The following is a 13,824-nucleotide window of genomic DNA, read 5'->3' as shown; positions in this document are numbered from 1 at the left end:
AAACTTCAGAGCAGCTCAGTCACCATCTGGTGCCAAACAGGCTCGTGTGTGCCTTTCTAAGTCGGGGACAGGTCCAGGACGCACAGGCGGCCAGCAACTGGGACGAGCCCCTCCCGTTCCCGGGCGAGCGAGGAGGCGGCAGGGCGGCCAAGAGCCGGCCCTTCCCACGAGGCGCCGGCCCCAGGGCAGCGGGGTCGCCCACCCTGTGCCAGCCCGGCCGCAGCGCCGCGAAGGGCAGCCGTGAACGAACAGCTGTGCCGCCACGGCGACGTCGAAGGGGGGCCTCCCAAAGGCCGTGGCGGGGGACACCGGGGGCCGTCGGGAGAGTGGGCGCGGCTGGGGACCCGCCCGGGCCTGGGGCGGGCCTAGGGGCCCGAACGCCCCCTTCCGCCGAGGCGGGTGCGTGTGTGTGTGTGAGGATAGAGGTGGTGGAGGAGGTGGACAAGGAGGGGACCGCGGGCGCCTCACGAAGGCCTCAGCCCCCGCCCCACCGTGAGCCGGTCCTACCGTGACGCCGCGGCGAGGCGCGCAGGCGCAGCAGCACCCGGCGCCTGTTGTATCCGGCCGGTGCCTTTTCTCTCTTCCCCCTCCTCCGCCTCCCTCTCCCCCTCCGCCCGTCCCTCCCTCCCTTCCTCCCTCCCTCCTTCCTCCCTCCCCTCCCTCCCGCCCTCCCAGAGCCGCCGCGGTCGGTGCCGCCGCCACCGCCGCTGCTGTGCGCGCCCTCCCGCCCCCCGTGCGCCCGGCCGGCAGCGCCTCCGATCTGCCCGGCCGCTCCATGAGGCGATGGCGGCGGCCAACTTCGGCAAGATCCAGATCGGGATCTACGTGGAGATCAAGCGCAGCGATGGTCAGTGGGGCAGGGGCGGCGGCAGGGATCTGCCCGGCGGAGCGGCCGCAGACCCCCGCCGGCAGCCGCAGCCGGTGCCGCCGCGCCGGTGCGCGGCTCGGCGCGGGGTGGGGTGGGTGGGGGCGGGGGGAGGGCTCCGCGCGGGGCCCATTGTGTGCGCGGGGCCTGGGAGTGGCCGGGCCTGGCGCGCGCTGCGGTTGTCAGGGGAGCGCTGGCGCTTGGCGGCGCAGGGCGGTTGCGCGGGGCGCGCGCGGCGGCGGCGGCCGCCGGGGACGGGGAGGCTGCGGCAGGGCGGGGAGGGGCGGGGGGGGCGGGGGGGAAGGAGCGGTGTGAGGGGGGCTGCGGGTAGGGGCGGTGGGCCGACTCGGCGGGAGGGGGGCCCCGGGGAGTCTTCGGCGGGGAGGTGGGAGGGCCTTAGGGGAGGGGATGAGGCGATGGAGAGAGGAGAGGCCTCTTGTTCGCTCCGGCGTACCAGCCGTGCTCTGAAAAATGGCACAAAAATATGCCCTGGCAGAAATGCCGTTGGACGCTTCCATCGCTTGCCAAAAAGCTTGATGTTAGTATTTCAGATGATCTTTATGATTACAATATAAGAGTGCTTGCTATTTATGCCCCTGAGTTGTTATTTCTCTGTGGTGGATCCAGTGTTTCTCAGCTTGCGCAGCATTTCCTGGCAGGAGGATGTATGGTGCCGTCTAGAAATACACGTGAATAAAGGAGTCATGTGTGACAGGTTTAGGGTGCTAACCCTTCATATTTGTCTGGTAGGAGAGGATTGAAATGGGAAGTTCACTGACTGAATCAATGGCAGGTCACTTGTGACTTCAGCTTTTCAATTTTAATTTGAGTGGGAATATGTCATCTGTTCTCAGTCTTTGTGAGATCTGTGAAGCCTACTAAACCAGGGTGGGGTTCTGCTGGGATTTTCTGGAAGGTCTCTCTTTTTTTTTTTTTTTTTTTTTTTCCCATTTCCTCCAGGATTGAGAAGCTTGGTAAAGAATAAACAGATGTTTATAAGGGAAGAAAGATCTGGGTGTCAAAGGCACTGAAGTTAGTGTGGTTTTGTCATGAGGCAGGAAACATGCAGCTGACAAGCTTTATGCAGCCTGTCTTTCTTGTGTCCCGTACTGCAGCTTAACCCTACAATAAAATAATGGTCGGTGTTGGCTGGACACTATACTAAATCTAACCCTTCAATTTGTGCTTAATGGCTTATGTGTCACATGAAGAATCTGATAGGTCGGGCAGTTATTTGCATAACTCTTGCAGATCTATGCCCAGGATTTCAGAAAACCTCACCGTAGCAACTCATAAAGCTCTTTTTCCGAGGGCTGTGCAAACTTCTAATAGATGTTTCTGTTTGCTTTGTACACCTTTGGAAAATAAGGCATGAGAATGCTTTGCTGCTTCCCCTGCCCCCCTCCTCACCTTCTGCAGGGTTCTGCTCACTTCTAATGTCATAAGCGAGGACAGTAACTCGTGAACATAACAATACTTATTTTCATTACTGTTAACAATTTACGTATTTTGCTGTATCTCTTACACATGCAGTGCAGCACATTAAATATATTACACATCCGTAACATACTAGGGAGTTGCCTTCGTACTAGTTGCTCAAACTGTAGGGTATTGAGCATTTGTGTTAACTTGGTCCTTGTGTGAACAACCAGACTGCAGTGTCATACCAGTGTTAGTGGGTCCTTGTTACTGTGAGGTTTGCTTGTTTTTCGTTGGGACTGGGGGAGGTGATGCCCTGTTCTGGCTCAGGCTACTGCAGCCTTCTGTCGTTCTCTCCCCATTAAACTGTAGGATAAACTGTCCAACCTATGTGGAAGGGAGCATTTTGAGAAAGATATTGAAACACAGCCAGCACTAGATTGCATTGCCTTTCAGAAGGTAGGTTTCCAACCTGAGCTGTGGTTGTGCAGGCAATCAAAATTAATCTAGCTGCTTCTGACAAGGGGAGGGTCTTGCTGCCGGTGTCTCTCTCCAATGTGTTCTTCCCGCAGACTCTCTCTCCCATCCAGTGTGGCCAATGAATTTCTTTTTCCTGATGATTTAATACATTAATTGATTGTTTGATTCACTAAACACAGTAGAAAACTAGATGTGCTAGTTTTTTGGAGGATTAGTGAGCTCCAGTATATTACAGAGGGATCTGTGACCCCAACAGTATCAGTGGGTAGGAAATGCATGGCCAGGGTAAAGTGGACGTCTTCACATTATAATCTACTGGTTCAGTAACAGGGAGCTACCTGGATCTGCTCTGCCCAGAACTTATCCTAGGTAGGATCAGGGCTGTGTGTCATACCAGCTACCCTTGGCTGAAAGCACGACTAAAACCATTCAAGAAACTTCTGCAGAAAGTGGTGTGTTGGACTGGGTGCTTTTTCACATGTTGTCTTGTCTGTAGGGAGTCCTTTTTTAAAACTAAATATTATTTTGAGAGGTAGGTACAGTCTTTCTTTAAAATTTCATTTTTTACCTGTTTATTTGCTGAATCCAGAGAAGAATAAAGTTTTACTTTGTTAATGGGGTAATTTGAAAAAGTATGTGGTTTTCTTCCCATCTGTCCGTGAGGTATGTTAAACACTTCTCTGAATACAGAGCTTTATTAATTCCAGATAACTCTATTTTTCTTTAAATGAAAAGAAAAATGGAACAGCTTTTTTTTTTTTTTTTGTGAAACATCACTGTTAAAAGTAATTCTTGTTCACTACAACGCAATTTCAAAGATAGGCAAAACACAATAAATGGGAGAATGAGACTAGAACATTCTGGAAATGAAAGTTGCATATTCTGTTATTTTCACAAGTTCTAATTAGCCTTAAGTGTTTCAGGAGAGAGTTCTTATAGGACTGAATGGAAAATAGATCATGTACAAATGTAAAGGCATTGTTGGAACTCATGGCCAAAAACACATGAAAACCAGTGTTTGGATAAAACCCAACATTTTCGAGGACTGACGCTGGAGAGCTGCTTGCTGTGTATCTGTTTTTTCTCAGTGGGTAAACATTGGTATAAATGTTGTCTAGAGTTCCAGATAATATTTCCAGTTATAATTGGAATAGCTACTTATGCTCATGCCGTGTAAGAGCATATTAAGTGATCAGCTAGTTTGGCTTTTTAGAGTAATTTCTGATACTGAAATTTACTACTTATTTCAGTGTAATTGATGTATGTTGCTTGAAATAATGCCTTGGTAATCTGTCTTGGGAACAGGAAAGAATTTGTTTTAGGTTGCAAGTTGCTAAGAATGGGATGCAGTTCCAGTAGTGAAAAGTGTGCCTTATCACACAGAAGCTTAGGGAAGTAGAGGTGGGTCCAGAAGGTGCCCGCAAGACCTGCTGTGTTGCTCCTGTCCAGAAGATGCTTGTTGTTGAGGTCTAAATATGGGCATTTGTTGAGAATTCCCTTTACTCAGATAATAATAGCCTGATGCTTTGTCCGTGGACTTACACCTGTATCTCCACTTCATCTTCTCCACTTCTTCCCCTGTTCTCAGCAGTGGTGAGGCGACACCTTGAATACTGTGTTCAGTTTTGGGCCCTTCAGTACAGGAAGGACATTGAGGTGCTGGCGCGTGTCCAGAGAAGGGCAACGAAGCTCATGAAGGGTCTGAAGAAAAGTCTTATGAGGAGCTTCTGAGGGAACTGGGGTTGTTTAGTCTGGAAAAGAGGAGACTGAGGGGAGACCTTATCGCTCTCTACAACTACCTGAAAGGAGGTTGTAGTGAGGTGGGGGTTGGGTCTCTTCTCCCAAGTCACCAGTGACAGGATGAGAGGAAATTACCTCAAGTTGTGCCAGGGGAGGTTTAGTTTGGACGTTAGGAAAAATTTCTTTACTGAAAGAGTGGTCAGGCATTGGAACAGGCTGCCCAGAGAGGTGGTGGAGTCACCGTCTCTGGAGGTGTTAAAAAAATGTGTAGATGTGGCACTTGGGGCATGGTTTAGGGGGCATGTTGGGTTGGTGGTTGGACTTGGTGATGTTAGAGGTCTTTTCCAATCTTAATGATTCTGTGATTCTGTGATTTTTGTGCATTATCCCATTAACGATGACAAAGACCTATATAATGACTTGGAGAAAGAATCTCTCACTTTTTAATTTTTTCTTCCATAAATTCAGTCTTTTGCTGAAATAGGATAAATCTCTTATGCCCTGCAGCCCCTTAGTAGGCTGATTGGTGTTTTTCTTTCACTTTTTCAGTCCAATTGTGTTCTGCCCATTTCCTCCTCAGGCTGTTCCTATTCCTTCTGTCTTTGCAGATCTGAACTACTACCTAGAAGGACAGAGAAATTAATTATCTATTTGCTCATTTTGAAAGCGGGGTTGGGGGTGTGTGCGTGGGTGTGTGTGTGTGGAAGAAATTCTGATCTCACTGTGTCAGAAATAATGTAACAGGCATGAGGAGAAGGAACATTCTTGTAATTGGAAGAGTGACTGAAAATTTCACTGAACTTTCAGGAAAGGAAAAATCCTGAATTTCTAGGGATTAACTGTCAAATGGTGCAAAAAAGAAAGATCATGAGTTTGTGCCCACAATACAAGAACAGGCACAGTGTTTGAAAGAGAAAACTTAAAACTGATAAAGAAGAATAGACTAGGTACAGTTATCACCAGAGGAGGTGGAGGCTAGAAGCATAGCAGAATTTTAAGGAGGATGGTAGGAATATCCAGTTTTACACTAAGGATTTAAAAAGTACACTGGCAACTGTAAAAGGTAGTTTCAGTTCTTCCTGAGCCTGTAGTTTAAATAACCTCTAACTGACAGAGGTAGGAAGAAATCTTGCCTGTGGCTGTGTTATTTTGTAATTGCCTGCTTAAGAATTTTCTTCACTTGTCTCTGAAGCAGCTGGAACCGGTCACAGTCGAAGATAATCCACCTAGTCCAAAACCCTGCTGGCAGCTCCTCTCTCTTTAGGCTTGCCAAAACATCATGGTCACTGTTTTGCCTTCAAACACAATCGAGACTGATTTTTGTAATGATGAGCACTGTAATTTTTTTCTTTAAAACCCAACTTCTGTGAAATTGATGTTTCTCAGAATCGAGAGGTCTGTGGCATCCTATGTCTTCTGTGTAATCTTGTATGATGATCTTGATCTTTATGTACAACTCCCAATAGCAATAATGATTTTATAGCAGGGCAGAAGGCATAAAGATGCTGTAAAAATCCTGTTCAGGTTTAGGTAGTCACCCTGTTTTACAAGCTCTTGAGGATAGATTTAAATGGTAATGTGCTTTTACTCTTTCCTTTGGTGACATACATCTATTGGTTCCCTGTGTTTAAGACCTTCTTGTTACCATCTGACTCAATTACCTAATCCCTGCGTAAGCCTTACAGACACGATGTGTCTTTGTCCTTCCATAGCGGCAGGGTTTCAAGTCTGCCGTTGCTGGTTGAGCTAATGGGTCCAACATTTAGGTTTACCTATCTGGTGTAAGTTCTCATATTGGGACATCTAGAGTTTCTGGGGTTTGTTCCATCACAAGTGTTGACCAGGAGGATGTGTTAAATTTTCTGTGTGCTTTTTGAAATCACTAAGTGTTCAGCTTTGTTATGCAGGAAGTCGATTCTAACTGTAACTCGCAGATGCTCAGATGTTTGTGTAAGCCTTCTGTATTTTGTATAAATAACTTTTGAATGACAAGCGTTGAGTCCTAATCTTGGGAGAATCTTCTTACCTTCTTACCTTTGTCCCATACAGCAGTACATACTGGCAGTAATGTCTTTAGAGCTGCATGTGGCCACTGGGATTGCACAGCTTGTATTGCATGTTTTCTCCCCTCTGATCATGTTGTGGGGGAATCTATTCTTTGTTTCTGTTTGGTAGGTAAAGTTATTGCTCTTTCCACCCACTCTTTATGATGGCCTGTTACCTGGGCCCAGTTTTACTTGCCTTTTCTTCTTACAGCTTTATGAACTGAAGACTTTGCTGTGTTGCTATGGCACCAAGCATGGCTTCCCACTTGGTTGAGGTGGGAAGAGACGATAAATCGTTGCGAAGAGGTCATGTCTGACTGAAGAGTAATGTCATTGCAAAAGTATCTCTTTGCTCTAGAAGATAAATCAGCCTTTTGACTTCTTTTAATGCATCCACTTACCGTAGGACAACATAGAGAAATGAGTATGAAGTATTTACTGGGAGAGCTCCTTTCCTGGAGCACAAAATCTGTAGGATATTTGTTGGCTTGACCTGTGGAATGTACCATGGTGATTTTTGGTGCCTGAGGAGTAAGTAACACAATGGAATAAATTTGCTTGATTGCTTTGTTCTTGTTTAAGTACTTCCTTTGTAAACATTTACTGCTTATATCATAAAGTGTGATGTTTTTATTTATTTATTTATTTATTGTTTGACTTTTTTCTGTCTTATTGTTTGTTGGGTTATCTTGTCTTCCTCACTGTACTGTATGACTGCTTGGGATCAGGAAGACAACGCTGTGGTCAGACCAAGGTGAACACTGAAATGTGGTGTTCACTATAATAGTTCACAGCATGTTTAGCCCATAGAAGAAAAGAATTCAATGACTTTTGGTAAATTAAAGGTTTATGTTAACTTTTCAGAGTTAAGTTAAATATCTAATACGATGCAAAAAATAAGATACAGAAGTCCACAGTAAGGACTACCAAGCAGTCTTGAATTTGTCCAGCAGTGAGAATTTGTAGTAAACAAAATATATAGGCAGGCATGACGGTTTTGTAATTTAAAACAGAAGAATTTTTAAGAAGGCATTGGCTTTTAATAGTCGATTTCTCATTATGCCTTCGTAGCACAGTTAAATTATTTAGAAGCATAAATTCTTTCAGTGTGTATTTCCAGATGTAGGGTAAAAGGTTTTTTTATACAACTGCAATACATTTTTTGTTATATCTGTTCATCTGTTTCAAAAACATGAACAAGCTTTCAGGTATACGAGCAGTTCTTTTTGCTTGCTTGAAAGCTTATCTGTGTTTTCCAGTTTTACAACTTATGTATTTTCAGAAGTCTTTCTTGGTTTGGGGTTTGTTGGTTTTTTTTTTTGAGGAAGAAGTTACATTTCACACTAATATAATTTTTTAAAATTTGCTTGCAGTTGTATATTCCGAACCTCTGGGTTTTATTGTGACTTGGTATTTGAGGTTTTATTTTAATTGTTCCCAATACTGAACTGAACATAGACACTAAACCAATGTTCCTAGCTATATTGTTTGGATAGATTTTTCCTGGGTTTTGGTAGAGATTTTTATACTTATGTAAGACTGTTAGACACTCATCATAATTAAGTTAGCTACAGTTAATTTTGGCCGTTGGTGTGATTCCACAGCTAAGATGTTTAACTCTGGGATGCTTTTGTCTGTCCACCGCATCAGCATTAGCTTTTAGTTAGATGTGTTTTAGGGAAGTGAGGGACTAAAGGCAGGGAATTAAAACTGTGGTAATCCAGATGTAGATTGTTTTAAACTGCTGTTACCTGTATCTTAAAATCTGTTCATATTGTATGAACGTACAGGCACGTATGCTGTTTCTTCTTTTTCTGTCCTCATTCCTTTCCTTAAAATGTTCACAGTTTTATATTGTTTGAGTACTGGTTTTTTATTTTCACTTGAAGAAGTAAGATGCCTATAGTGTGCTATAGTGTTCCTAATACTAAGATAGGTGATTGACCTGATTTTCCTACACTTTTGACCTCTGTAAAGGGACGCTTTGTTTTCTGTAGGAAGTGTTTAGCTATGAAACGGTACTGACAGTGTCTGATACCCTGGAAATGCGTTTTGTTCATGACCCCAGAAGGTATCATGCTAAACAGGTCAGTTGTGGCTTAGAACATCCATAAACCATTGATGTGCTAGAAGTTGGTGAAGTACACCTGCCACATTAATTGTTTTTCTAATGTGGAGCTATGGAGCTACTGTTGGAGGCAGAACAGGGCCTAGATACTCTTCTCTTGTGCTACTCTTCTCCATGCCTAGTTGTTGCTCCTGGGAAACAGAGAAACCACAGGTAGTAGAGCCCAGAAGACTTTTGATGACTCTGCTATTACAGTCTAAATTCAGTTGTTTTACACTGCTAGGAGTCCAAGTTAATTTTAGAATTGCTTAGTTAAAAGGAGTAAGTAGAGGTTCTTAAAGATAACTCTCTAAAACTGTATGTCTAACCAAAACTTTCATGACATTTTAAAGGATTTGAATTATCAGTTAGATTTAGTAATTAAGCCCCTTGATTAGTTTGGTGTTTTTTTTTGTTTGTTTGTTTGGTTTGGGTTTGGGTTTTTTAATTTTTTGTTGTTTTTTTTTGTTTGTTTGTGAATGGGGCCTAGTTTAGCAACACTGAGTCTGATCTTATATTTGACTCTTGAGAAAGAAAAATGAGTGATTTTGCTGCTTAAAGGCTTGAATGTGGTAGTAGTGGGTTTTATTTTGCTTTATTAAAATAATATGCTTTGAATATAGCTTACTGGTTTTACCTACTGGGAGTCTGGTTTCATCAGGCATAAACTGCTTCTAAGTTTCCCAGGCTTGTGAAGGTAAGAGGCTGCTGTGTTCCTTGCCCCTTCTGCAACACCAACACTGTAAGACTAATTGTCCAATCCCAAACAGTGAAAAAGTGACTTATCATTAATCCTATTGAAGCTTTGTCAAGTGCAGGTTTGAGTTTTTCATGGTTTCCATCAGGCACTGGCAGCTCTGTGTGATCCCAGGTATCAGAAGTGTGAGTATTTTCAGTCTCTACTTACAGAATAGTATGTTAAGGATTACCTTCAAAGGATGAACACACTGAATGTGTGAGTGGAGGGAGGTGGAGCGTGGGCTTTATTTAAATCCTTCTCTTTAGAAGCAATGTACGTAGCATACTTGTGCCCTTGCAGAGTTTGGCTCTAGAATTTTTGTTGCACAGTGCTGCACATTTTGTAATCACTCAGATGTGTTACTTTCCCCTTGTGGCTGAGCTACATATGGAGTTTGAGGTGTATTTCTGAACGATCTGTAAAAGTGTAGGCTAGAGATGCAGGCATGCATAATGATGTGGTGATGAGGATCTCTGGCTCTAGGAAGAGGGCAGTGGAAATGAATTCAGTTTGAAAAGCACGTGCACACTTAGATTTTGGAATATTCCAAGTTTCTAATTCAGTTTTGGGCTATGTTTGCATACTCTTCTACACTTTTATTAATTCAACTTCCCAGTTCATTTTGACATTTTAATAGGATAGGAATTTAGGCGGTGATGAATGAGGTGACTATAAATCACAGCCTGATGTTTTTTAAGTTACAATAAGCCTTCCTCAAACACAAAGAAGAATTAAAATATTACTTAAAGTTATCTTGTTGGTTTGAACTTTTAGAACCTTACTAAGGAAAAAGTACAGGCTTTAAATGTGGATGAGAATAAAGGCTTCTGACTTTTAACCAGGAGCAACAGTTGACAGGTCTGTAATAAATTAAGTAATGGTAAATATTCTTACTAAATGTAATATTGTAAAGTAAGGGAAATGGGAAGAAAAAAATAAAAAGACAAAATGTTATTTGACGAGGTGGGTCATGAAAGGCAAATGATACCATTTGAAAACATCTATAGGAGGTGCTGGTAGAAATTTTCTCTGTGAATCAACAGGCTATTGTTTCTAGGCAGCTACTGTCAGCTTCAGGCAAAGTAGAGAAAAATAATGAAAAGGAGGTCTCTGCCATTTATTCAAGCAACAAACAAAATGAGAAGGGGGAAGGGAGAGAGGAGACTGGCCGCGTCATCTCAATCTTTTTGCAGAGGGTATTCACCACACAATTTGAATCCACCACAATCTTAAATCCTGTTGTTAAAAAAATTTCAACAACCACTAAACCCCAATGTTGTTTGAAAGAGATACTTGACTGAATCTACTTTTGCTCCTACATACCATAACTATATTGAAATTTATACTGAACACACCGGACTTTGATCTGTTAAAGTATATAGCAAAGTATTCTGGAGAGGAACTTTCACAAGCGGTTCTGAAAGATTGTAAAGAAGCTGCCTGCAAGATTGTTCTAAAGGACTCCAAGGAACTGCTGACTAAACGTGCAAAAAGATGTCATGTTCAGTTTTACAAAATTAAAAAAAATATATTTAAGAAGACATTGAACTATTCCTGCAACTTGTTTACACATTGTCAACTCATAGGAAGTATGTGAATGTCATTACCAGGAATTGAATGAAAACCTTCACTTATGCAGTGGCAGCAAAAGAAAAATGTGGCAGAGGACAGAAAATACTATCATGGCATACATTAACGTTTTGTTCCTGTTTGAATGAAGTTTGCAGCTCTCATTGCTTAATTTTCCTTAAGTCTGAGAACTGGAGGGCGTTCATATGGCCATGAAAGGAACCAGCAGGCACTGGAAAACCTCGCAGGAATGTTGAAAATGGGTCAATTATTGCTGTTTTGGTTTGGGCTTTTTTTGTACTTCGGAAGTAGATTGCTGTGTGAGTATATGACAAAATGAAGATTACTTTACGAAAAGTGAATGAAAACTTCTTTTTCCCCTCTCTCTTTATAAGACATATAATGAAATTGAAGAACGTGAATTTTTAAAAAATGCTTAAGAAGTGTTTCTGCCCTTTTGGACATTCCTCCGTCTCCTTACAGTATGCTCACCGCTACTGTTAAGAAGTACCACAGTGGATCTAACCTATGGTTCATCTAGGCCAACAGCAGTAGGAGAGGCTATGTAGGGAAAGCAGGTCAGCCTTGTCACTGTCTGCAGTCTTTATCTTCCCCCAATATCTAGAATTATACCTGGGATATTAGAAGTACAACTCTGCCTAGTCCTATTAAATATCAATTTATAGACCTATTGTCTGTGAATTTATTGAATACCTTTCTGACCCAACTTGAGCTGTCTGCCTCCACAACCTCTTGAAGCAAGATTGGGAAGTTCCCTGCTTGTTGCATAGAAAAGTACATTACTACTTCTATCTGCCTGAAACCAAGGTGCCTTAAGAGTCTGCTCCCAACCTCAGTGTCGCAGGATTTGGTGAATAACAGTTTCCACTCATTTTGTCCTTCACGGCTGTAGAGCACAACCAAATCTACCCGCAGTCTTTCCCTCAAAAGTGAGCAATCTCACCCACCTTAATATCTTAATTCCCTTTTTTTCTTAGTTGTCCTCCTCTTTACCTCCTCTAATTCTGCTACATCTTTTTTGAGATGTGAAGGCTATTACCATAGTACTTGAGATGCGTGTGTACCAAAGTTTTGTTTATAGTTTGAAAATGACACTTGCATTTATTCTCTGGGTTCCTGATGATGGCCAGTGTTTTACTGGCTTTTTTTTGTTGTTGTTGCAGCTGGATGTTGAGCTGATGTTTTTAGAGAACTGTGTTAACTGAAGGATCTGTTACTTGAGTTGTAACTTCTAGTTACAGTTTCAGCATTGTATACCCATAAATTATTTTTCTCTGGGTGCATTATCTCTTTTTTGTCTATGTTGAAGTTCATCTGCCACCTTTTTGTGTACTCCCTTATTTTTGAGCAGCCCTTTTGAAGTCATGGCATCTAACTACCCAAAAAGCTGTCTTGCCAAAGGATTGGACCCCAAATTTATTGTCATTCAGAGTGTAACTGAACACGAGCCTGGAAAATGATGTGTAAGTTTCTAGCTGATATTTGGAAAGGCCTTATAACATAAAAGAAAACAGTGCTTCACCTTCCCAGTTTCTTCCTTCATTAGCACTTGCTTGCATGTAATCTTCTTGTACAGAGGATTAAAGCATTTCATGGTTTGGACTGTTCTGATTGTGAATTTATCTTTCACCTCATTTTAGTCTAGTGTCCTGGTACCATGATCATTCTCATTGCGTGTGTGCTAGTTTACTTCCAGGCTTCCACCTGGAGTGAACCAGATGACCTGCCCCCTACAGAAAACCTAAACTTCCTTGACTGGTTCTTAAGAAGAGACCTGAACTGCATCATTTTGGCTATCACTGCTCACACAGTCCTTCTGTGTTTTAGTAAGCTTCACACTTCCATATTCTCATGCACGTCCCTAGGCTTGCAGCACATGCTTCTGGTTATGCTCTAAAAGCATCACAGTGGGAGGCTGCGATGCGGTTTTCTTATTTCTGTGTAGGTCAAGGTGAATAGCCATAAAAAGTTAAGAGGTCTTAGGGCTCTAGGTATGCCACTTGGGACCACAGGGATGGACCTGTACAAGCATTTCTATTCAGATCACGAATGGACTTTGGACATGTATCTTCTGATCATCCTTTATGGCTTTGTGCTATGCTTTAGTCCACTTTGAAAGTGGCCTTGGAGCATATTAAATTCCTTTTGGATGAAATTTAGCTGGAGGTTACACTTCAAATATTTACAGGATGCACTCCAACAACGGGTGTTCAGTCTGCGGCACCAGACACTCCCCCGGGCACCTCCAAAACATGTGGTATGAATATCTGATCCCCAGCAACACCTGCTTTGCTCTGCAGATCTGCCTCTGTCGCAGTACAGTACTTGCTACCATAGGCAGAGCTGAGGGACCTGGGTTGAGCACTATGTGCGTCAGCTGTGAGCAATGTGCCACGAAAAGTGCTGTTCCAGGGCTGCTGTGGACATGAGTCAACCTGTACCAGTTGTCTTAAGGTTCCTGTCCATGGCATTGACTGGAAAAAAAAAAGCACAGAGGTGATCTCTAGGAGTTGAGGTTCTTCTGTTACAACCTAGTGTTGCCTGCTGCTTGAAAACGAAAAGGTTGGCCATGCGTTATGCCATGTTTCAGTAAGAGCACTTGACAGCAAGTGGTAGAGCCTTGTAGGAGCTGCCTCTCCTCCCCATCCAGAAAAAGAAAGACCATTGCGGTATCCCAGTGACAAAAACAGCATAACCGAATGAAAGGATTTTAGGTCATAGAGCAATTGGCCATCACATTAACATCAATTTCAGAAGTGATTACAGCTCATCAACAAGGGAAAAAATTACAAATCTAATCAAAGCATTTTAGGAACATACAGTGCCTCAACTAAAAGTA

General features: G+C 43.0%; 1 protein-coding gene across 4 annotated transcripts in view; it reads left to right on the top strand.

Annotated features, from left to right (window-relative positions):
• Window positions 1–381: 381 nt before the first annotated feature.
• The window catches only part of KIF2A (kinesin family member 2A), a 55,943-nt gene continuing 42,500 nt past the window's right edge, over window positions 382–13,824 (top strand). The window contains exon 1 of one of the 4 annotated variants that reach the window (XM_075079489.1): window positions 382–847. In XM_075079489.1, coding sequence (XP_074935590.1) covers window positions 784–847 — 64 coding nt within the window. In that variant the 5' untranslated portion in view covers window positions 382–783. The remainder of the gene's footprint in view (window positions 848–13,824) is intronic. The other 3 variants (XM_075079487.1, XM_075079490.1, XM_075079488.1) reach the window with 3 other exon arrangements.

Source organism: Phalacrocorax aristotelis, chromosome Z, assembly GCF_949628215.1.
Source record: "Phalacrocorax aristotelis chromosome Z, bGulAri2.1, whole genome shotgun sequence".
Taxonomy (NCBI): Eukaryota; Metazoa; Chordata; class Aves; order Suliformes; family Phalacrocoracidae; genus Phalacrocorax; species Phalacrocorax aristotelis.
Note: the sequence above shows the minus strand (reverse complement) of the source record. Positions and strands in the feature narration are given on the sequence as shown.